Here is a 25,333-nt window from a genome sequence, read left to right on the forward strand (position 1 = left end):
TCCTCTCTCTCTCCCCTTCCTTCCCCCTCGATTTTCCTGTGTCAGACTGCCTCCTCCTTACGCTCCCCCCAGCCCACCTGTGCACTCTCCCCCACCCCTCCCCTGGCTTTAGCATGACCTGAATTTACATTTCCTTCACCTTTCGTGCACTGACTTACTGTTTTTTCTTAGGGGGTCTTATATTGCTCCCTGGTTAGTAACAATGGACTAATTTCTCTAATACTCCTTGGAATGTCCCTCCTGGGGTGTTTGCCTCTCTTTTTGGGCTGATGTAGACCAGAATCTTGTTTTTAATAGCAGCTGTGGATGAGTCACCTCAACATTAGTAGTCCAGGTTTTCTAGCAAAGGATGTTGCTGGCTGGTTGAAACTGTTTATTTTTCCTCTGTCTCCTTCCCTGCCACCTCCCTCTACTGTAAACTGAATGCTGCTTGTGGTTGCTCCTGTTCTCTGAGTGTCTATGTGCTCTATGAGGAAGGAGAATAACAAAGAAGGAAGGTACCAGCACATTTTAAGTTTTCTGCCCCAATCTTTTGCCTTGGCTTTGGTAACTAGAAGGAAAGTTAGAGGCATGTGCAGTCACAATTTATACTTTTTCAGGTACAGAGAGACATATAAGGTAGATATGGCGGGAAATCCTCCTAACAATTAGGTTACCATTAAGACAGATTGTTCCTCAGTTTGGTATCCTCACCTTCTCAGCACTTCATGCTCTTTCCTTTGCTGCCTCACTTTGATGACCTCTCTGTCTCTTTGCTAAGTCATAGATCATTTTGTCATTTTGGGGCTCGTCACATCCAGGTGTATAGTATTCTCAGAAAACCAAGGGAGCCATTACTGAGCCCATCTTTTGTAGTTCTCTTCCATTTGACCAAATCAGATATGTCTAAGGTTAGAGGACAGGAGCAAGCATATTTAGTGTCTGAGTTTTATTGTCTGCTGATTTAAAAACCTTTGAAAATTATGTACAACCATTTTTGAGCCTTTCCAAGAGCTTGCTATGGAGCAAGACCATTGAGATTTATCTCTTGGGAGGGTGGCTTTGGAGGCTGGTCAGCATCAGGTTAAATTTTCTGTTCTTTTGTGATCTGGATGAATGACCATCTTCCCAGGCAGGCTTCCTCTCCTGCCATTCATCTCTGTCTACAGCAAGGATTGAGACTGCAGGGTCCCTGTGTTTATCAGACTGCACTAACAGGACATCTAGAAACCTGCTGTCAGCAGGTCTCTCCTGAAGCCCTCAGCAGCTGTCTTTGCATAAAGATATTCATAAGGAGGGTAAAGGTGTGGCTACCCGTGACATTGCTGTCTGTCTGCTTTCAAGCCCAGACCACCTACTAGAATGGATATGGCAAATAAGCATAAAGCAGACTTCCATTTTCATGTTTTCCATCCCTTTGGAAAGAGAGAGGGGGCTTTTATAAAGCCCAGGTTAAGTGTTGTGGCCCATAGTTGTAAGTCCTACAGAAGAGGTGGTGTGTGTGCTTTATGACTATTATTCCAGGTATTCTTGCCCCCTTACTCGTTTTATCTGTTAATCTAAATGTAATTATAATTCCAGAACCCTCCCTAGCCCATATTCCTGCCCTTCCTGCCTCTTTTTGTAGCTGCTTTGCTTTCTGAGACACAGGGATACTGTAGCAAAGGCTTTGCTAATGACAGTCAGACTAGAGAAGCTTCAGATTAGATCAGTCACAGATATCTCCATTGTATATACCAGCCACTGGATAATTACATTCAGCTTCTTGAAAACTTGCTAGTGCCGGGTGTGGCGGCTCACACCTGTAATCCCAGCACTTTGAGAGGCTGAGGCAGGAGGATTGCTTGAGCCCAGGACTTCAAGACCAGCCTGGGCAACGTGGTTAGATCCCCGTTTGTATTAAACAAACAAAACACCGTTGCTGGCACAGAAGTCTCTCATTCACAATTTTAACACACGGGCTGTACTTTGGATTTCTGCCTGGAAAAAACATCTCAATTAGAATTCTGGTCTTTTAGCCTTATATTTGGATCCTTTTTTCCCAGAAGTCCACATTGTTTTTTGTTTGTTTGTTTGTTTTTGAGACAGAGACTCGCTCTGTCGCCCAGGCTGGAGTGCAGTGGCGTGATCTCGGCTCACTGCAAGCTCCACCTCCCTGGGTTCACGCCATTCTCCTGCCTCAGCCTCCTGAGTAGCTGGGACTACAGGCGCCCGCAACCCCGCCCAGCTAATTTTTTGTATTTTTAGTAGAGACAGGGTTTCACCATGTTAGCCAGGATGGTCTCGATCTCCTGACCTCGTGATCTGCCTGCCAGAGTATTGGGATTACAGGCATGAGCCACAGCGCCTAGCCAGAAGTCCACATTGTGACCAAATATAGGCACACCTTGTTTTATTGTGCTTGGCTTTTTTTTTTGCACTTTGCAGGTATTGTGTTTTTGACAAATTGAAGGTTTGTGGCAACCCGACATTGAGCCGTTGGCACCATTTTTCCAACAGCATGTGCTCATTTTGTGTCTCTCTGTCACTGGTAATTCTTCCAGTATTTCAGATGTTTTCATTATTATTGTATCTGTTATGGTGACCTGCGGTCAGTGATCTATTGTAATTGTTTTGGGGCACCATGACCCACACTCATATAAGACAATAAGCTTAATTGTAAACGTTGTATATATTTTGACTGCTCCACTGACTGGTGATTCCCCCATCTCTCTTCCTCTCCTTGGGCCTTCCTATTCCCTGATACACAGCAATATTTAAATTAGGCCATTCAATATCCCTACAGTGACCTCTGTATGTTCAAGAAAAAGGAAGAGTCGCACATCTTTCACTTTATGTCAAAAGCTACAAATGATTAGCGAGCAAGACATGTTGAAAGTTGAGATAGGCCAAAAGCTAGTCCTTTTGTGCTATAAACAGCCAAGGTATGAACGCAAAGCAGAAATTCTTAAGGAAATTAAAAGGTCTACTCCAGCAAAACAATCTTACTGCTGATACGGAGAAAGTTTTAGTGGTCTGGATAGAAAATCAAACTAGCCACAACATTCCCTTAGCCAAACCCTAATCAAGAGCAATTCCCTAACTCTTTTCACTTCTCTGACAACTGAGAGAGGTAAGAGGCTGCAGAAGAAAAGGTGGAATCTAGTGGAGGTTGGTTCGTTAAGTTTAAGGGAAGAAGCTGTTTCCATTAACGTAAAAGCACAAGGAGAACAGCAAGTGCTGATGGAGAAACTATAGCAAGTTATCCAGAAGATCTAGCTGAGATAATTGATAAAGGTGTCTACATTAAACAACAGATTTTCAACATAGATGAAACAGCCTTCTATTGGGAGAAGATGTTATCTAGGATTTTCATAGCTAGAGAGAAGTCAATGCTTGGCTTCAAAGCTTCAAAGGACAGGCTGATGCTCTTGTTAGGGGCTAATGCTGCTGGTGACTTTAAGTTGAAGCCGGTAGTCATTACCAGTTTGAAAATCCTAAGACCCTGAAGAATGATGCTAAGTCTACTCTGCCTGTGCTCTGTAAATGGAACAAAGCGTAGATGACAGCACGTCTGTTTATAGCATGGTTTACTGAATATTTTAAGCCCATGGTTGAGACCTACTGCTCAGAAATAAAGATTCTTTTAAAAATATAACTGCTGTGTTGATGCACACCTCTGGTCCCAGCTACTCAGGAGGCTGAGGTGGGGAGATTGCTCAAGCCTTGGAGGTCAAGCGTGCAGTGAACTGCAATCATGCCTCTGCACTCCAGCCTGGGCAACACAGCAAGACCCTTTCTCAAAATAAATAAAAATAAATATAATGTAACTGGTCACTGACAATGCACCTGGTCACCAGGACCTCTGATGGAGATGTACAAGGAGATTAATGTTATTCCCATGCCTAGTAACACAACATCCATTCTGTAGCCTATGGCTCCAGAAGTAATTTCGATTTTCAAGTCTTATTCTTTAAGAAATAAGGCTGGCCAGGTGTGGTGGCTCACACCTGTAATCCCATCACTTTGGGAGGCCAAGGTGGGTAGATCACCTGAGGTCAGGAGTTTGAGATCAGCCTAGTCAACATGGCGAAACCCTGTCTCTACTAAAAATACAGAAATTAGCCAGGCATGGTGGCACACACCTGTAGTCCCAGCTACTCAGGAGGCTGAGGCAGGAGAATCGCTTGAACCTGGGAGGTGGAGATTGCAGTGAGCCAGGGTGGTACCACTGTACTCCAGCCTGTGTGACAGAGTGAGATTCTGTCTCAAAAAAAAAAGAAAGAAGGCCATAGTGCTATTGATAGGGATTCCACTTATGAAGCTGAGCAAAGTAAATTGAAACAACCTGGAAAGGGTTTGCAATTCTAGTTGCCATTAAGAGTTTTGGCAATTCATGGGAGGAGGTAGAAATATCAACATGATATAGCGTATGGAAAAAGTTGATTCCAGCCTTCATGAATGACTTTCACAGATTCAAGATTGTAGTGAAGGAAGTAACTGCAGATGTGGTAGAAATAGCAAGATAATGAGAATTAGAAGTGGAACCTGGAGATGTGACTGAATTATTGCAATCTCATGATAAAACTTGACATGGTGGCTCATGCCTATAATCCCAGCACTTTGGGAGTGCAGGGCAGGCAGATCATCTGAGGTCAGGAGTTTGAGACCAGCCTAGCCAACATGGTGAAACCTTGTCTCTACTAAAAATACAGAAACTAGTTGGGCGTGGTGGCAGGCACCTGTAATCCCAGCTACTCGGAAGGCTGAGGCAGGAGAATCGCTTGAACCTGGGAGGTGGAGGTTGCAGTGAGCCGATATCGCGCCACTGCAGTCCGGCGTGGGTGATTGAGTGAGACTCTGTCTCAAAAAAAAAAAAAGAAAAAAAAAAAAAACTTGAATGGGGCCAGGTGTGGTGGCTCACACCTGTAATCCCAGAGCTTTAGGAGACTGAGGTGAGAGGATTGCTTGAGTCCAAGAGTTCAAGACCAGCCTGGGCAACATGGTGAAACCCCCTATCTCTACTTAAAAAAAAAAAAAAAAAAAAAAAAAAACTTAGCTGGAGGTGTGTGCCTATATTGCCAGCTACTGAGGCTGAGGTAGGAGAAACACTTGAGCCTGAGAGATTGAGGCTACAGTGAGCCGAGATCGCGCCACTGCCTGGGTGATAGAGCAAGACCTTGTCTAAAAAAAAAAAAAAAGAAAAAAAGAACAAAGGCTGGGCGTGGTGGCTCATGCCTGTAATCACAGTGCTTTGGGAGGCTGAGGTGGGCGGTGGGGGGGATCACCTGAGGTCTGGAGTTCAAGACTAGCCTGACCAACATGGAGAAACCCCGTCTCTACTAAAAATACAAAATTAGCCAGGAGTGGTGGTACATGCCTGTAATCCCAGCTACTTGGGAGGCTGAGGCAGGAGAATTGCTTGAACTCGGGAGGCAGAGGTTGCAGTGAGCTGAGATCGCACCATTGCACTCCAACGTGGACAACGAGTGAAACTCCATCTCAAAAAAAAAAAAAAAACCACCAAAAGACAAAATTTTGAATGGATGAGGAGTTATTTCCTGTAGATGAGCAAAGAAAGTGGTTTCTTTTTAAAATTATTTAAAAATTTTTATTCTCAGCATAGACACCTTGAGGAAGTAGTTTTTTAAGGATGGAATCTATTTGTGGTGAAGATGCTATAAACATTGTTAAAATATCAACAAAGGATTTAGAATATTCCATAAACTTAGTTGATAAAGGGCTTGAGAAAATTAACTCCAATTTTGAAAGCGGTTGTGCTGTGGTTAAAACGCTATCACATGCTGCAAAGAAATCTTTTATGAAAGGAAGAGTCAATCGATGCAGCAAAACTTCATTGTTGCCTTATTTTCAGAAATTGCCACAGCCACTCCAGCCTTCAGCAACCATCACTCTGATCAGTCAGCAGTCGTCAACATTGAGGCAGTACCCTCCACCATCAAAAATACTACAACTCACTGAAGGCTCAGATGATCGTTAGCTTTTTTTTTTAAGCAATAAAGTATTTTTTTTTTTTTTTTTGAGATAGAGTCTTGCTCTGTTGCCCACGCTGAAGTGCAGTGGCGTGATCTCCACTCACTGCAACCTCCGCCTCCCAGGTTCACACCATTCTCCTGCCTCAGCCTCCCGAGCAGCTGGGACTACAGGTGCCCGCAACCCCGCCCAGCTAATTTTTTGTATTTTAGTAGAGACAGGCTTCACCGTGTTAGTCAGGATGGTCTCGATCTCCTGACCTCGTGATCCGCCCTCCTCAGCCTCCCAGAGTGCTGGGATTACAGGCGTGAGCCACTGCACCTGGTGCAATAAAGTATTTTTAATTAAGGTATGTGCATTGTTTTTTAATACATAATGCTGTTACATACCCAGTAGTCTATAGTATAAACGTAGCTTTTATATGTACTAGGAAACCAAAAATTCATGTGGCTTGCTTTATTGCAGTATTTGCTTTAAATTGTGGTGGTCTGGAACCACACCTGCAATATCTTTAAGGTATACCTGTGTGCAAAAATGTCTACTTGTATGACAATTATTTCCGGGAGCGAGAGATGGGTGCTGGTTCCTTAGTTTGGCATGATATATTCTGGAAATAACACATATGTACACGAGTTTCATGCAACAAGAGATTCTCCTTTTATGGTCCCTTTGCTAAATAATCTTCTGGCAAACAAGTCATTAAAAGGTGTTCTTGGTGTATGATGTGGCTGAGAAAAGTTCTGAAGGCTGTTACTCAGCTCTGCCATCTGATTGGATGTGGCTTAGGGGAAGTTGCTTGCCTTTAGTTCACAACAATTTTTTTTTTTTTTTTTTTGAGACTGGGTTTTGCTCTGTTACCCAGGCTGGAGAGCAGTGGTGTGCAGTTCAAGCAGCCTTGAACTTTTGGGCTCAAGGGATCCTCCTGCCTCAGCCTCCTGAGTAGCTGAGACTATAGGCATGGACCACCACGCTCATCTAATTTTTTTTTTTGGGGGGGAGGGGGTGGAGACAGGGTCTTACTATGTTGCACAGGCTGATCTCGAGCTCCTGAGCTCAAGCAATCCTCCTGCCTTTGCTTCCCAAAGTGCTGGGATTACAGGCATGAGCTGCCACATCTGACCCACAATTTAATATTCTTCATCTGCCCCTTTGATATAACTGAAAAATCTAGTTGAGTCATGGCAAAGAAGATATGTTAGAACCTAGATAATACCATTCTTATCAGGTGATAGTCCTGATGACTCATGTATTTCAAGTTCTGACTAGAATTCTGCTCTCTCTTCTGAGCTGGGAATTTCTAGGACTTCTGTAGGAATCAGTGACTACTCTCTAATAACAAATATATAACTTGTACCCAAGGAAGGGAGGGTAACTTTTGGCAACTAAAATCATCAGAGAGGGATGGGGTATTGTCTACTTCATTTTGAAATGGAGTTCCCTTTGTCTTTGCCTTTGACTTACGAGCCACAGACTCTTTAATATTAGCAGTGCAAGAGGAGCGCTGAGGAAACACACTGTAAAGTTATTCTCTTTGTAGACTGGAACCTGCTTAAGGCAATTAGGAATCAGCCAGCCATCTACATTATTGAGTGGTGGTATTATACAAAATTAGTTCTTAATGTGGAACGAGACAAAAACTTCTCCACCTGTAGTCCCAGCTACTCAAGAGGCTGAGGCAGGAGAATTGCTAGAACCTGAGAGGCGGAGATTGCAGTGAGCCAAGATTACGCCACTGCACTCCAGCCTGGGAGTGCAGTGAAAATTTTTATTTTCATAAAAAATTTTTTAAAAAAAGAAAGAAAATGACCTGGGGAGAGATAAAAACCTCTCTTCTTATTTTCCAGATAATTTTTGTAGTGGTTGAATGTTTTTATGAAGTGGCTTAAAAAAGAGGTGTAAGTCTTAAAATAGGGTCATTCTTTAGGTATACTTAGGAGAAAGGCAAGTACAGTAATTCCTCTTTGGAAACTGTAACATAAGCAAAACTACTATAATGAAACCAATTTTACCATAGGCTAATTGATATGAACAAGAGTTAAGTTCCTGTGACATATTTCTGGCTACACAAATGTCACCAAGCATCTAAATAAAGACCCAAAACAGGCCGGGCGCGGTGGCTCACGCCTGTAATCCCAGCACTTTGGGAGGCCAAGACGGGCGGATCACGAGGTCAGGAGATCGAGACCATCCTGGCTAACACGGTGAAACCCTGTCTCTACTAAAAAATACAAAAAACTAGCCAGGCGAGGTGGTGGGCGCCTGTAGTCCCAGCCACTCGGGAGGCTGAGGCAGGAGAATGGCGTGAACCCAGGAGGCGGAGCTTGCAGTGAGCTGAGATCCGGCCACTGCACTCCAGCCTAGGCGGCAGAGCAAGACTCCGTCTCAGAAAAAAAAAAAAAAAAAGACCCAAAACACTTCTTATGTTAAACATTGAAATAAATGTGAGCTGTATGTACATCTAAGAACGATTAATAAAAATATAATTATTTGATTTTTGGTGAATCAGTGAGTGACAACAGTCGATGTGGGGTGAGGTAAATCAAGGAATAGATGTTTGCAAAGTGAAAATTGTGAGGAACACGTCCTGCCACCATGTAGTTAAAACATGAACAGGAACAAATATGGTGAGCGCCCTGAGACTTAGTACTGCATCATTATTATTGTGCATCTGTATGATTATTGTATGCTTTACATATTTTTACATTATTTTATATTCATTTATTTTCCAACGTGCTTATTCCCATTCTGGCTCACAGGTGGCTGGAGCCTATCCTGGCAGCTCAGGGTGCACAGGGAAAATCTGCCCTGGACAGGATGCCATTCCATCACAGGGTGCACTCACGCACACACCCACGCCCGGTCAGACTGAGGCAGTCTAGACACACCAGTTCATCTAATGTGCACATCTTTGGGATGTGAGAGGAAACCGGAATGCCCGGAGAAAACCCACACAGACATGGGGAAGTGTGCAAACTCAACACAGACAGTGGCCATGGCCAGGAATTGATTTTTTTCCCTCATCAGCATACAAAACAACATTTAATGAAATAACATTATTTGAGTACCAACTGTAAATGCATGGTCATAGAAACATGAAGCAGCATGGAATATTTGGGGAATTGCTTTGTTAATAGGTGTGGCTGCACTGTAAAGTTCAAGATGTGTAGCAGACGAGCCCCTAGAGTGGAGCTAGATCTTTGTCTTGCATGCCTTGCAAAGGAGGTGAACTTTATCCCATAGGCAAGAGGAAGTCATTGAAGCGTTTTAAGTTATGGAATAACATCAAGTTTTACATAAGTATCTAAAAAGATAGACTGTAATAAGTTACCACTAAAATTCTAGGAGAGCATTGTATAAAGAGAGACAGTATTTGGGGAGAGGTGAGAGAGCTTCATGGATTTGAGCTGGGTGTTGAAGACTGCATAGAACTGTGAGAGAGGAATTGATATGGATGATGGGTATAGGCAAGGAGATTCTAGATAAAGGGAGTAGCTTAAGCAAAAGCGTAGAGACAGGATATTTACAGGGCTTATTCAGGGGCCCTGAATAGATCTGTGGCTAGAGCTATGGAGTGTTTGTGATATGAGAGAGACATCAGAAAGCCCTGAACTCTGGATGGCCTGGAATACCTGGCTGAGAAGTTTGGACTTTGTCTCGGGCCAGCCATCATCCAATATGTATTTTAGGCAGCTAACTCTGATAGCACTGGTTAAGGTGACCTAAAGTGACAAGTGGACTGATGCAGAAGAACCAGTTAAAAAGCAGTGGGCATAGTACAGGTGAGGATATCTGAGGGTTGCATTGTAAGTATTGATTTCTGAGGGCTCGATGTTTTCTAAGTGTGGAGCCTGTTTGTGAATGTTTTGGGGGGAATGAGCTTCCTGAAAGCACAGCCATCTTTTCTTGTCAAAAAAAAAAAAAATTGCTATCTAAGTCCTTTTTTACTCTTAACTGGATCCAATTTTGAACTAAATTTATAAATTCACAATCACTGCTTCTTAGAACAGCAGTGCTTGGCATTGAGATCACTTGTCAATGCCTGCTGGCCCCACAGCCTGACAGCTATTGTCTAGGGAATAGTCCTGGGTTCTAGTCTTGGCTGATGCTGTGATTTATTATCTGATCTTGAGCAGGCCCCTTTCCCATCCTAGGCCCCAGTGTCTGATGTGTAGAATGAGATTAGATAACCTCTGATTCTTGTAGCTTTAAGCTCCTTGGATCTTTGTTGGAGTTAACTATCTTAGAAAAATTTCCCCTGTCGGCCGGGGGCGGTAGCTTATGCCTGTAATCCCAGTTCTTTGGAGGCTGAAACAGGTGGATCACGTCAGGAGTTCAAGACCAGCCTGGCCAAGATGGTGAAACCCCGTCCATCTAAAAATGTAAAAATTAGCTGGGCGTGGTGGCAGGCGCCTGTAAATCCAGCTATTCGGGAGGCTGAGGCAGAGAATTGCTTGAACCCAGGAGGCGGAGGTTGCAGTGAACTGAGATTGTACCACTGCACTCCAGCCTGGGTGACAGAGTGTGAGACTCCATCTCAAAAAAAAAAAAAGAAAAAAAGAAAAATTTCCCATGTAGTACGCAGAGGTGCAATAATGAAAAGTCTCAGAAAAGTAAGGGACCTTCCTGAGGATTAAGAATAGGCTATATGGTACCTGTCGAACCTCAGTGTATTTGTAAAATACATACTTAACCTGAATTCTAGCTCTTACTGAGGACTTTGATTTATTGCTTAAAAATGTGTAATATTGCTTAGCAACTTTAGAATTAATACTTTAGAATTCTAGAATTAGAATTACTGGGCAAGTAAAATACATATGAATATTTCTTAAGAGGAGTGAAGAAGAAGAAGAGAAAGAAAATGGAACACGTCTGGATTGTGCCTGGGCTTAGAATGGGAAAATACAGCAGGAAAGAATTAAGCAGTGGGGGTTTGGGGGAGGAAGACATAACCCTTAGATTTATATGCTTTTTTTTTTTTTTTAACATAAAATGCACAATAGGAATGTGGATTTGCATAATGTAGGCAGATGAAATTAAAAGGTAACATAAGGGAGGAGAGGAATTTGTAAATGGTAATTATCTCTTATATTACCATTCCTTGGAGAAAAATGAAGGCTCTGTAGTTCCAGGAGACCTATGCTATTAGCTGTGTTCCCTGTGAATGATATGAGCTGGGGCTGTGCCTTCCTTCCAGAAATCAAAGCCCTTGCATATGTGCACAGTCATTGAAAGTAGAGACTGGGGCCTCAGTTTCTAACCAACAGCACTCCAGTAAGGAAAGGAGTTGACCAAGATCACTGCTCTCTAGGGACAAGAAGACCAACTAGGCCTTCTGTTGTCTGGAGATTGAGTAGAAACAGAGCAGCATAGGGAAACAAAAAGTTTTTTAATAGTCTAATTGTCCGCAAAGTCAACTGTATACTGTCAAGAGGACAGTGGCCTTTTGAGCTTTTTGCTGCAAGAGCTTCATTTATAAAGGCCCAAGTCAGAGCTATTTGTCACTGAGGAGCAATGACAACCTGACTGTCTGGTCAGGACTCAGACAGCAGTCTGTAGGTGCATTTTTCATTCCTTCAAATTACAGCCTCTCTCCGAGGCAATTAATCCTAGACGTTTAGCAAAAGAGCTGCTGCTGTGTTTCTCCCTTGTTCTGGAAATACATCTTCTTGTATTTAGCACTTGTTTTGGATACTTGATTGTTTGAAGGGTGTTTTTTTCTGGTAAAATCTTTGATAAGAAAGTATTTTTCCCCCTATTCCTTCCCAAATACCCCTCTGAGAGTTAATCAGAGATGCACAGAGTTTAACAACTGGGAAAGCCATTAATAACCCAGCCAGCTTCTATCCTGCTGGCTCAAAGTCAGCTTCTGGCTGTTGGAATTGATGAGGGTTTCTCTGGTGTTTCCCTGAAAAGTATTCCTCCTGTGTTGGAGGAGCAGTACCAACATATTTGTGTACTCTGTTCTTCACACTTTTAAGTCACTACCCTTGGAAAGGGTATTGGCTATGTCATCAGACCCCAGTATTTAGCACCCTTCATTGTTCCTAAACTGTCTCTCTGGGTCTGCCTTTCTCTCACTTTTCATCTGGCAAATATCTTCCAATTCACTCATATTCAGTCTCTGCCTGCCTGACCAAATTTGTCTCCTTCTATCTCATAGAGCTTTGGCTTGATGTCGACCTTGTGTCAGCACTGAAATGAGTGGCAGATTTCTGTGTAGTTTTCTAAATATATCATTATTTTAAGTACTTTTAATTCCTTTGCTCTTTTGTTTGGAACTTATTCCTCTCACTTCAGTTTTCCCTCTAAATATCCCATGCATTGAGATGTCTTTTCCCACCTCAACCCATTATCTCTGAATCTTCCCCTCTTTCTGGACTATAGAATCTAGAGAGTCATCAGTTACTGTTTCTGCCTTTAGTTATTTGGAGCTGTGCCTTTGGTCCGGGATTTCTGTGTACCAATACTAAAACTGATGGCCTTTTCCCCTCTTCTTGTCGAACTTATCCTTTTGTAGTATATTCTGACCTTTACCACCTTACCCATTCCGGTATTCAAGGTTTAACCTGCTCAGTAAATGTTTGAGCCGGTTTGGTTATAGGCTATTTTATCCTAGAGGTTTCTGTGGGTTCTTTTCTCCCATAGGCAGCATCTCATACAGTGTTTATTGTGTTTCACATTTTCCTGGTCATGCTGGGTCCTCTCCTGTCATTTCCCCTTCAGAGTTCTCAACACTTGGAATTTGAAATCTTCTCTACTTTGTATTGAGATGACATTTAGCTCTTATTTCTCCATTCTTAGCCAAGATGTTAAATAAGCTGAGGACCAGCATGAACACCTCCCCTTACTTAACATGTTGCCTCTTTTATGGTGCCTCATGTAACCTTCAGTCTGAGACTGTATATTTGAGTCAGCTGATCTCATTCTTGTTTTCCTCTATATATCCTCCAGTAATCTCTAAACACTATAAAGCCATTATCTCTGACTGTATTTTGCACCCTCTCTTTTCCATCAGTTTTTAAAAATGTTAGTAAAATACACATAACATAAAAATTATCATCTTAACCCCTTTCTCTTTATTTTTTTATTTTATTTTATTTGTTTTTGAGATAGAGTCTCACTCTGTCGCCCAGGCTGGAATGCAGTGGCGCACTCTTGGCTCACTGCAATCTCCACCTCCCAGTTCAAATGATTCTTGTGTCTTAACCTTCCGAGTAGCTGAGATTACAGGTGCTCACCACCACGTCTGGATAATTTTTGTGTTTTTAGTAGAGATGAAATTTCACCATGTTGACCAGACTGGTCTCGAACTTCTGACTTCAAGTGATCTGCCTGCCTCAGCCTCCCAAAGTGCTGGGATTACAGGCATGAGGCACTGTACCCAGCCTCCTTCCCTTTTTTTTAAATGAAGGGATAAGCTAAATCAGAAAGAAATTATTTTTAGGTTTTAATCGCAACAAAAAGATGCTTGTGACCTACGTTGTACGGGCCCATATTTTCCCCAGCCTTGGGGTTTGCCCTTTTTTCTCTGTTGTCTTCTTGTGTTCTTTCACCAAGCTCTGTGTTACCTTTGGGCACTGGCAGCGGCTCAGTACTATCCAGTGCACTGGCTTCCCCTTCCCTGCTCTTCAGCCCTTCTAATGAGAGATAGATTCGTGTTTGTTGTCCAGAAGGAAGTGAATCTTTGAATCTTGCAGGAGCAAATTGTCAGCTCTGTAATGTGATTCTGGGAAGGCCAGCTCTCTCTCATGGGTGTGAAATAATTGGATTTGCCCCATGATGCTTCTTTTCTAGCTTTGTTTTCTATTTTATTTTATTTTATTTTATTTTATTTTATTTTATTTTATTTTATTTTATTTTATTGTATTGTATTGTATTGTATTTTATTGTATTTTATTGTATTTTATTGTATTTTATTGTATGTATTGTATGTATTGTATTGTATTGTATTGTATTGTATGTTATTTTATTTGAGATGGAGTTTTACTCTTGTCACCCAGGCTGGAGTGCAAAGGTGCAATCTCAACTCACTGCAACCTCCAACTTCTGGGTTCAAGTGATTCTCCTGCCTCAGCCTCCGAAGTAGCTGAGATTACACGCATGCAACATTATGCCTGGCTAATTTTTTTGTATTTTTTTTTAGTACAGACAGGGTTTCACCATGTTGTCCAGGCTGGTCTCGAACTCCTGACCCTAGGTGGGCCTCCCAGGGTATTGGGATTACAGGCGTGAGCCACTGTGCCTGGCCTGTTTTCTTCCTTCCTTCCTTCCTTCCTTCCTTCCTTCCTTCCTTCCTTCCTTCCTTCCTTCCTTCCTTCCTTCCTTCCTTTCCTTCCTTCCTTTCCTTTCTTTCTTTCTTTTCTTTTCTTTCGAGTCTTGCTCTGTCACCCGGACTGGAGTGCAGTGGCCGGATCTCAGCTCACTGCAAGCTCCGCCTCCCGGGTTTACGCCATTCTCCTGCCTCAGCCTCCCGAGTAGCTGAGACTACAGGCGCCCGCCACCTCGCCCAGCTAGTTTTTGTATTTTTAGTAGAGACGGGGTTTCACCGTGTTAGCCAGGATGGTCTCGATCTCCTGACCTTGTGATCCGCCCGTCTCGGCCTCCCAAAGTGCTGGGATTACAGGCTTGAGCCACCGCGCCCGGCCTCTTTTTTTTTTTTTAAGAGTTGAGAGTCTCTTGTTGCCCAGGCTGACCTTGAACTCCTGGACTCAAGCAATCCTCCCACCTCAGCCTCCCAGGTAACTGAGACTACAGGAGCACACCACTCTGCCCAGCTAGTTTTTTTATATTTTTGAGGCTTAGAGGCCTCCACCCTTTCCCCCCGTTAGGATCCTTTTTAACTTCAAAATATTTTCTAACTCCTCTTACGATAATTAGTTGTACTTTTTTTTTTTTTTTTTTTTTTTAGAAGCAAAACTGCAAATTTATTTTTGGTCACTTAAGGTGTGGGGGAGGTGAGAGACTCAGGAAGGCCGCGTGGCACGCTGGCCGAGAGCGGCTTTTCTTAGGAGTGGGAGGGCAATAGGCGGGGCATGGGCGTGGGGGGGGGGGGGGGGGGGCGTTCCGCAGGTGCAACCAGGTAAATCTTGGTCTCTTCGGATTGACGTCACCTGGCGCATGCCTGGTTGGTCTGCACCCTCCCTGGGCGCTGGCTGCATTTTCGCGTGCACAGGAAAAGCTGGTGAAGAAGAACCCAGAAGTGCACCATCCTGCCTCCGTTCGTCCAAACAGTCCAACCTTTTATTGGTAATAGTGATAAGGGGCGCCATGGTCTGTCTGGCTACTTCCTGCTATTAAGGGCGTCGTTAAGGTCGGGGCCTATGGTTGGTATTTGGACGTACGGATGAAAAATAAAATGCACAGTATTAGTATAGGAATGAGGAATGGAAGCATTTGTTGGAATATGGGCAAAACCCAGAAGGATGGTCCTGGCAAGGTTGGGGAGTATGAGATAGTTAAGAAAATTTAGTAAGTTTGAGGCGAGTGGGGGAAAGCCAAACTGATTTCCACTGATTGCTTTCGGTAGGGGCCCTTTTTAGCTGGGAATGAGGAACGAGTGCGCAGAGTAGTTGTTGGCCAGGCAGCAATTAAGGAGTGGAGTTTCTGTGGAGTGGATGGCTTTCCGCTTACTCCTACTACAGAGATGGAAGGCTAGGTCCAGAGAAGGACGGCAAAACAGAATAGGTAGCTTCGCTGTTGATTAAAAAATTGTCTTACCTGCTACCAGGAGAGTTACCCGCGGCTCGGCGAGGGTGATGGGGGTCCCTGAGTCTCGGCACCTTCAGTTGTTGTCGTCCAGATGTAGGAGCTGGAAGGAGCTCCCAGGATCCTGGGAAAGGGGGTCACGTGGAGATGCAGCACCTGTTCTCAGGATGGGGCAATCAGACTTCCAGTGTCCTCCCTGCTGGCAAGCAGGGCAGGGGGTTGCTGGTGGACGAGGGTTAGGACATTCACTGGCCTAATGTCCTGATGCCTTGCACTTATAGCAAGGCTGCGTTGGGGCTCGGGGACCTTGCGGACACCTGTTGGCATAGTGTCCTGCCTTGCCGCACTTATAGCAGGCTCCTTTTGTAGCTTTGGAGTCTGTGGGGTGTGTGCTCTCTGGTCTGGGGTTACGACTGGGCTGTAAAGCCGCTGCTAGGAGCTGTAACTTCTGTTTGAGGCGAGCCTGCCGTCTCCTCTCTGGAGTTACAGACCTTAAAGGCTAATTTAACTAGGTCTTGTATTGGTGCCTGAGGACCATCCTCTACCTTTTGAAGTTTTTTTACGAATGTCAGGAGCTGATTGAGAAATGAAATAAGACGCCAAAATGGTGGCCCCTGTGGGGGAGGCCGGATCTAACCGGGTATACTGGGTTAGAACCTCAGTCAGTTTAGGGTAGAGGTTAGGATAACCTGGAGGTCATGCCAAGTTAAGTCATAGGCCTGACAAAGGTGTCTAAATTCCTTTATGTATATGGTAGGATTAGCTGAGAAATCACCTAAACGCTTCTCAATTTTGGAAAGATCGGCCAATGAAAAAGGAACATGTACTCTGACTACCCCCTCCGCCCCAGCCACCTCTCGCAAAGGTGCTAACACTATAGGAGGGTGTGGGCAGAGATAGGGGACTCAAGACAGCCAGTTGGGGGCCCCGAAGGAGGCATGGGACCAAGTGGATTACTAGTAGATAAGGAGGAGGAAGAAGGAGTCTGGATGGGGGGAGGAGGAGGAGTCTGGGCAGGAAGGGAGGGGGTGGAGAGAAGGAGGAGTATAGGGACGAGAGCTTAAGGTCCAAAAGCCTTGTACGCAATTAATTTCGGACCACTTGCCTAGCCGCTGGCAGAAATTGCTGAGGTCTATCACGCCACAGTGGAAAGGAAAATTAACCGCTACCTCCTAAGGTCTTGTTCGAACTGTAAGGTTTTTAAATTGGCTAGGAGGCACCCTAAGGGGGTGCTCTTTGGAAATTTGGACTGGGGGGGTTTCCCGTTTGTTTCCTCTTTAGTTACACAATGGACACAATGGAAATGGAAGTGGATCTCTGCCTGGCTTCAAAGCATCCTTTGGAACCAGCAGAGACAGACTGGAGGCTCATGGAGCCAAAGTGGAGATTACCTTCAGGTGGACGTCTCCGTCCTGAACGGGTCTCCTGAGCCACATGGTGGCTCAAAATGGACCTCGGACCTGCGCAGGATTTCTGGCCGAGGGAGGTAAAGAGGAGACAAGGGCACTTACCCCAGAGAGGCCGTAAGAGTGAGGGAAGCGGGTCTCAGGTCCTGGTCCGTCTGCGGCATGATAGCAGGAGGAGGTTCCTCAACCCCTAGAGGCCTGAGGTGGGGTCTCCTCCCGGGTCTTCGGCACCAACTGATTTGTTTTTTCTAAGACCACCAGAGCGGGCACAAAAGAACCAGCGAGTAGGCAAGGGTAACAGCAAAACTGCCCATTTATTTTGGTCACCTAGCTTCAGGGAAGTAGGTGGGTAGGGAGAGGTCTGTCGGCCTCCGGCAAAGAAGCCCGGCAGAGTCCCCGTGGGGTGGGGCTCTCGAACGGAGTTCCTGCAGTCCCGACATCCCGACAGGAGTGAGAGACTCAGGAAGGCCGCCTAGTTGTACTTTTAGTACTAGTTGATAAGTGAAATATACAATAATGAAAAGCTGTCATGAATTCAGTTGTACTTTTAAATGAATTCATAATTTATCACAATAGTAGTATATTTGAAAAATAATAGTATGCTTAATTTGGAAACTATCTTATTTGTTTGATATTCAGCTACTCCTTTGTGTACACGTATAAGTTGTGGGCTCCCCAGTAACTGCAGTCTGCTGGTCAGGAACTCCTGATTCCATTATTCTTTTTAACCCCCCTTTTACATTCCATATAGTCTTAACTCTTTCTCCTTGCCCCTCCTTTCATCTGCAGAGTTTCAGGTCAAAGGAGTAAGATATGTTAAGGAACACAGTGTGCGCTTTTTCTTTTGGGAAAATAAAAATCAAGTACTTTCAATGGATCAGCTTCCAATATCCCTGGTATTGATTTGTCTCTTAATGCTCGGCAGCCAATTCTACCAAGATATAAAAACCATCATAGGCTTTTGTTTCTGGCTTGTGAAGTTCCCAGTGGTCCACTTAAAAGCCAAGTGTTGCCTTAACTTCGGTTTCAGGGCCAGTTTGAAGATTATCTTATTGATTTGAAGATAATCCAAAGGGAGAATTCAGAAAGTATCCCAAATCAAGCTCTCAAAGGTTCATTTATTTTGTGGAGTTGGTTAAGCAGCTAATTAACTGCTCTGTCCAGCCAATGCCCTTTGGCTTATTGTTCCTTTGATGTACTGGAAACTAAAACATGTGAAGCTCCATTCCTCTTTTCTTGCAGGAAGCAGTGAAATGTAGTGGAAAGATCTAGGGCTTCAAAGTCCAATCTTCCTTGAATACTGCCTTAACCACTTACTAGTTATGTGACCTTGGTATTTACCTCTCTGGTCTTTCGTCCACTCCTCTGTAAAATAGTAGTAATACTTCATGGCCTAGCTAGAAGAATTAAATGGGATAACATACCAATAACCTTTTTATTGGAACCTAGTAGATACTTAATAAATGGCAGTTATTACTATTGCATGGACTGTTAACAGTCTGTAAAGAAAACACCCAGACTTTGTATTCAAATGAGCTAACATAGGATTGCATTTTCTAATTTTTTTTTTTTTTTTTTGAGATGGAGTCTCGCTCTGTGGCCCAGGCTGGAGTGCAGTGGCCAGATCTCAGCTCACTGCAAGCTCCGCCTCCCGGGTTCACGCCATTCTCCTGCCTCAGCCTCCCGAGTAGCTGGGACTACAGGCGCCTGCCACCTCGCCTGGCTAGTTTTTTGTATTTTTTAGTAGAGATGGGGTTTCACCGTGTTAGCCAGGATGGTCTCGATCTCCTGACCTCATGATCCGCCCATCTCGGCCTCCCAAAGTGCTGGGATTACAGGCTTGAGCCACCGTGCCTGGCCGCATTTTCTAATATTCTTCACCATTGACAGTCGGTAAAGGAAGGTACTGTCTTTTTCTTGTGCGTTTTTTTTTTTTTCTTTTACCTATCACTGATTTTTCCACATGGAAGACCTAAACATTTCATTTGAAGATAACCATTTGCCAAATGAAATTGGTGGGAGGATTTTTCTTCCTTTAAGACCTCCTCCCACAGCAGGTGTCTGGATAACAAGTAAAATAATAATAAATAATGTAAGACAACCCCCCAAGACACATTTTTCTTGCATCTTTCAATATAGAAAAAGTTTATATATATCCATTCCAAATCCTAAGATCTAAATGTGACTTCAGTTTGAGATGCTAAGGGACCACATTAACTCAAGAAAAATCCTCCTCATTCCTGAGCTGTTGGTAAATGCTCATAAATCTCTTAGTTGAGGTTCTCCAGAAATATGTTTTATTAATGTGCCACCTAATTAGTGAGCAGCCAGATGACAAATTTCTGTGGGGTCCTCTCCTAAGTGTAAGAATGTCATTTTGGGGATGTTTCCTTTTTGGGCTGGTGGGTACTTCTTTCTTAGTGACTCTCTTATGTGTAGTCTTTTTGTTTTTTTCAGGGACAATGGTGACAGATCCAGGCACCGAGCTCCACGCAATGCCCGGATGTCTGCACCTTCGCTTGGACGCTTTGTCCCAAGGTAAGAACCGAGTTGCTAGCAACAGAGGGAGACTTCCTTAGAGCCTAGGATTTAGTTTTAAACCTACTTTCTGGTCTTTGCATTGTCCATATCTGGCATTGTTTCCTAGTGGGCCTACAGTCCAGCCCTGCTGTCTAAACTCTTGATGGATGATGGTTAGCCACATTCAAAAGAGATGAAAAAGTGGTGCTGGGAGAATCCTGTTTAAGAACAGAAGTGTTGGGGGAACTTTAGAAGGAAGGGCAGAAAAGGATAGATACAAATCCGTGGAAGGACCAATCTTGGAAGATTCTGTTCCTTTCTGGGCATCTGTGGATTCGGTGGGTCCCTTCGCCTAGATTTTTCAGTGTAGGTAGTTAGTATCTCCTTTGTTTCGTGGTAGTCTTTAGTCAGCTTTTCACATGTGATTCCTTCTTGTAGGCGTTTCTTGCTGCCTGAGTACTTGCCTTATGCTGGGATTTTTCATGAACGTGGACAGCCTGGCTTGGCTACTCACTCTTCTGTTAACAGGGTCCTGGCAGGTAAGGAAATGTTTGGCTTTTGAAAATGTGAAGGGGCAAGGAGCCAGATAAAGCTTCTCCCTCCTTTACCTATGTTGATGTGATGGTGCCTTGGCATCTGTCTGAAAATTCTATTTTGGGGTCCTGGTTTGATATTCTGTTCCTTACTTCAAGGCAGGAAATGGCAGGGTTGAAGAAAAATGTTTCTCTTACCCTATTTTACTTTCCCCAGACCTTTTTTTTCTTTTAAATTATTTGTTTAAACCATTTGTTTCTTAATCCAGCAATTAAAAATCTGGCTATGCTTTTAATTGAATGATAAAGGTGCCGTGTTTATGTTTCGGTTGGTGAGATACTCATGAGCCAGATCCTGTGATTTAATTAGGAGCTTAGTGCATACCTCTCCACTCCTTTGGTACTGCCAGCATGTGGAATTTCCAGGCACTGGTGAATCTTCTGAGGAAGGAGAGCAGGGAGACACCCTTGGAGCTGGCTCAGAAATCTCCACAGAATAGAAAATGGGCTAGGCAAGCCCCACTGAAGCAGTTTTATTATTTATTTACTTATTTAGTTTTGAGACAGCGTCTCACCCTGTCGCCCAGACTGGAGTGCAGTGGCGCGATCTTGGCTCACTGCAACCTCCGCCTCGCAGGTTCAAGCAATTCTTCTGCTTCAACCTCCCGAGTAGCTGGGACTACAGGGGTGTGCCACCACGCCCAGCTAATTTTTTGTATTTTTAGTAGAGACGGGGTTTCAGCATGTTAGCCAGGATGATCTCAATTTCCTGATCTCGTGATCTGCCCGCCTTGGCCTCCCAAAGTGCTGAGATTACAGGCATGAGCCACTGTGCCTGGCCAGCAGTTTTATGATGGTTGAATAGTTTAGTGACAGATGTTTTTGGGCTGTGAGGCATGACGTGACTGTGTTCTAAGACGTGGTGTGTGCTATTGCTTCTGGTCAGTCTCTAGAGAAGGAAGTAAAGCAGAATTCCATTTTTATATGTAGAAAAGGTTGTTTCCCCATCACAGTCTTTTCCCCCCTCCCTCCCACCTCCACTGTCGACTTATAAATTTATGAATGCAAATGCATAAAAGGTATAAAAAGGCACATTTAGAGAGATCTTTAATAAGCATCTTTATTAAAAGTTTTTAAATGGCATTCTGTTTTGGAGAATCTGGGCCATGTGATAGTTAAAGTTGGGGAGGGATCTACTGAGGCAGTGTCACTGTCAGACTGCGATAATGTTACAAGTTTTATCTTATGATTTCTAACCAAGCTGCTGTGACAGCATCAGGGCCATGGGATCTGGCCTTTCCTAAATAGTATGTTTCATCCAACATCAGTGCTCAGAAATTCCAGAAACCTCAGTGGTTTCTCTGTCAGACACCAGGACTTCATAGGCTCTGGCCTGGCAGGACAGCAGACTACACCACAGTCTCCTAACAGCCTCATGTGAGGAGGCTTTGGCCCTAGTTGTAAAACAGATGCTGTGGCCCGTGCCTCTCCTTGCCTGCACTTCTGTGTGACTTAAGGCATGTGAAAGCTTTTCACTGGCAGATAATCACTTGCTGCCAGACAATACTCCAGAGCTCTTCTCCACCCTTCTTTGTTCCAGACATCTGCCTCCACCGCCCCATACAGCACCTCCTGCTTCTCTACTGTCGGCAGATCTCTGTTTCCTTGGCATTAGCTTTGGGGGAACAGCTGTATGTTGTTGTTTTCTGCCTTGCCTCCAAGACCTCCTTATCTCAGTTTCCTGTTTCCTACTTTATGCCTAGTGGTCTGACCCCAAATGGCCTAATTACACTTATGAATACCTTTGAATATAGGGGCTGTGTTCCAGTGGGCAGCTGTTTACAGATGTGAAATCTGCTGAGAAAATCTATGAAAGGATGCAGAATGCCATTAGGGGAAGGAACTCTAGACTCCCTAGAACCTCACTCTTGAGTTAGATTAGCAGATGGTTTCCATTCACCATTAAACTAGTTTCTATCAGTTTTTCAAAATACATATTACAGAATGTTTATTTATCATTCGTTGATATTTTGATGTCCCTCCAGATTCTATTGGCAGTTGTATCGTTTATTTTCTTCTCTTGAGAAAATTCCAGTAATAATAATACAGCAACAAAAGCCTAACATTTGTTGAGCATTTGCTATATACTAGGGAGTGTTTTAAGTGCTTTACACATATTTCATTTCTGTCTTGCAGTAATCATATGAGATAGGTGTGATTACCTAATTAACAGTGGAGGAAACTGAATCCCAAGGGCGAACGTGCCCAGAGTGATGCAGCTAAGAAGTAGAAGAATAGAACCAGTGGACTCTAAACCACCTTCCTGATCTGCCTCCTCAGAGTTATTTTAAAGGACAAAGCATTAAAATGTCCTTCTTTTTCCTAGGACTTTATAAGAGGGAGAGCGCTCCCAGGGAACTCAGTGTTTTTCTTGTTTAATTCTTCTTTTTAAATGGTTCTTAGACATAGGTTTTTATGATCCACTGGTGCTTGCTGAGGAAAATCTTATTATGTAACCGACCTTTTCCTGAGCTTTCTTGCCCTCCTGGATACAGATGTTTTGCTTTTTATTAAACTTGTGATCATGTAATTGAGCTGCTATAATAATAGCTTTCAGAGTGAAAGAGCAATTGGCCTTTTAGCAGTAAGCACTCCCAATTTTCCTGGAAAAGCACTTTGTCTTGTATGATTGGAGTGAGATTGTAATGGTCCCAGAACAATTACATTTAGCAGACATTTGTTCTACAGCTGTCATATGCCAGGCACTGTTCTAGGCTACAGCAGTGAATAAGACAGACTATGATCCCTGCCTTCCTGTAGCTCCAAGTCTAGGTGGTTAGCCATGACTCAGTCTTACTCCAAACATAAGTGGAACTTTTGCATGGTGAATGGCTTTTTGCAGGGATGAAGCTTGGAGGGACAAAGCAGACACACACCTGCAGTTTTAGGGGGTGTGACTAGTACTATGGTGCCAAAAGAGTCTTCAGTAGACCCTAAGCAAAGCCATTCAGAATCATCAACAAAAATGGGTTTGTGGAAAATCAAGATCTGTTCTACTTCCTCCCACAAGAGACTAAAAGCAATAATAGAAAACAGAAGCTACTGTAGAAAAGTGTTATAAGGTGACGAGTAAGTTATTGCAAAAAGAATTTTTAAAATATTAAAAAATAAAGTGTTTTGATAGTCTATTAATTTCATCTCTTCTCCCTTATCTTGGTGCCTTTACCTGCAATTCTGTAGGTTCCTGGTAGCCTCCAATTGGTCATCAACCCAGGCCTTTCCCTATCTTCAGCAACACAAATTCTAGAGCCATACTTAAAGAGCTGTAAATGCATGTAAAGCTATTACAGTTCTACCAGGTAAAATTTTGGGAGAACATGCAAAAGTCTGAGGAGCTCCCCCTGCTGACATTGTAGCAGACCACTAACTGTGTGTAGTCACAGCAACTGAAATGATGGAAATGAAGCTAATGAGTGCCTACTGTGGACCAGGTACTGTCTTCCCACATTATCTCTTTTCATCTTTGCAACAACCCTGTGAGGTAGGTGGTAGCATTTCCATTCTGTAGGGAAGAAAACTGAGACTTAGAAAGTTATGTCACTTGCCCAGTATCACACTGTGAGAGGCTGACCTGGAACTTTAAACCGGGTCTTCCTGACTCTTAGAAGAGTTCTGTTCTGTCGTCTGTGCTATGTTTTGTTTGAATTCAAGTAGGGAGTATCTGCCAAAAGGTTCTTAAGCTTATAATATTTTTCTGCATGTTTGAGGCCTCATAAAAGTGAAATAAGAAGCTTGGCATTTGACAGCTTCCTGGTAATTACTGGAAGAACAAAAACCTTCTGAGGAATAGGGGCCTGGGTAATGTAGGGTATTAGTTGTCTGTCCTGCATAATCTTTTTGACTTTCATCCTAATGAGCATCTGCTCCCAGCAGATGTGGACCTGATATACTTAATTTACTCAATTTACTATTTTGATTGAAATCAATGGGAAGTGTCAGGGTTTTCTTGTTCCTAGCCACAGGTCATTAGGGCCTGGTCCAGTGTCTTGAGCAAGAGATGGCTTTGTGCCCAGTTATCCTAATTTTTCTTGTGACTTCTCCTTCTTCTTTTTAAATATAAAAAAAAAGAAAACCTTTTTACTGAACAGTGTCACTTCTCAGTATGACTTCTTTGACCTATTAAGTTTTGGGGAGTGTATTGTTGAATTTTCCCATATTTTGAATTTCCCAAATTTCCTTCTGTTGTTGATTTCTTATTTAATTTGATTGTGGTCTAAGAACATACTTTGTGTGATTTTATTCATTTTAATTGTATTGGAACTTGTTTTATGGCTTAGTATATAGGCTGTTCTAGAGAGTGTTACCCATGTGCTTGGGAAGAATGTGTATTCTGCTATTATTTAGTTGAGTGTCCTGTAGATGCCGGTTAAATCTACTTGGTTGATAGCATTATTCCAGCTTTGTATATCCTTGCTGATTTTCTATCTAGTTCTATCTATTATTGAGAGTGGGTATTGAAATTTATTATTATTGAATTGTGTATTCTTCCATTCAATTTTGTCAGGTGTTTTTTGTTGTTGTTGTTTTTTTTGAGACAGAGTCTCGCTCTGTTGCCCAGACTGGAGTGCACTGATACAGTCTCAGTTCACTGCACCCTCTGCCTCCTGGGTTCAAGCGATTCTCCTGCCTCAGCCTCCTGAGTAACTGGGATTACAGGTGCATGCCACCAGGCCTGGCTAATTTTTGTATTTTTAGTAGAGATGGGGTTTTACCATATTGGCCAGGCTGGTCTTAAGCTCCTAACCTCAAGGGATCTACCTGTCTCAGCCTCCCAAAGTGCTGGAATTACAGGCGTGAGCCACTGCGCCCAGCCCAATTTTGTCAGTTTTTGATGAATATATGTTGTGACTTTGTCATTAGGTGCACATATGTCTACAATTGATATGTGTTCCTGATGAATTAACTATTTTACCATTGTCCCTCTCTCTCTAGTAATATTTTTTGTCTTAAAGTCAATTTTTTCTTATGTTAATATAGCTACTCCAGCTCTTCTATGGTTGTTGATTACATGACATATCATTTTCTATCCTTTTACTTTCAACCTGTTTAGCTCTTCAAATCTGAAGTGTGTATCTGGTAGAAAACATATGATTGGAGCTTGTTTTTTATTTAGTCCGACAATCTCTGTTTTTCAATTGTTTAGTCCATTCATATTTA

The 25,333-nt window shown here is 43.2% G+C and overlaps 1 protein-coding gene across 8 annotated transcripts in view; it reads left to right on the forward strand.

Moving 5' to 3' along the window:
• Positions 1–25,333, forward strand: part of AMBRA1 (autophagy and beclin 1 regulator 1) — a 198,945-nt gene that overhangs the window by 84,465 nt on the left and 89,147 nt on the right. For all 8 annotated transcript variants that reach the window (XM_023215722.2, XM_023215725.2, XM_023215723.2 and 5 more), the window contains 2 exons: positions 19,521–19,601; positions 20,022–20,122. In XM_023215722.2, the coding sequence (XP_023071490.1) occupies positions 19,521–19,601; positions 20,022–20,122 (182 nt within the window). The remainder of the gene's footprint in view (positions 1–19,520; positions 19,602–20,021; positions 20,123–25,333) is intronic.

This window comes from Piliocolobus tephrosceles, chromosome 13, assembly GCF_002776525.5.
Source record: "Piliocolobus tephrosceles isolate RC106 chromosome 13, ASM277652v3, whole genome shotgun sequence".
Classification (NCBI taxonomy): domain Eukaryota; kingdom Metazoa; phylum Chordata; class Mammalia; order Primates; family Cercopithecidae; genus Piliocolobus; species Piliocolobus tephrosceles.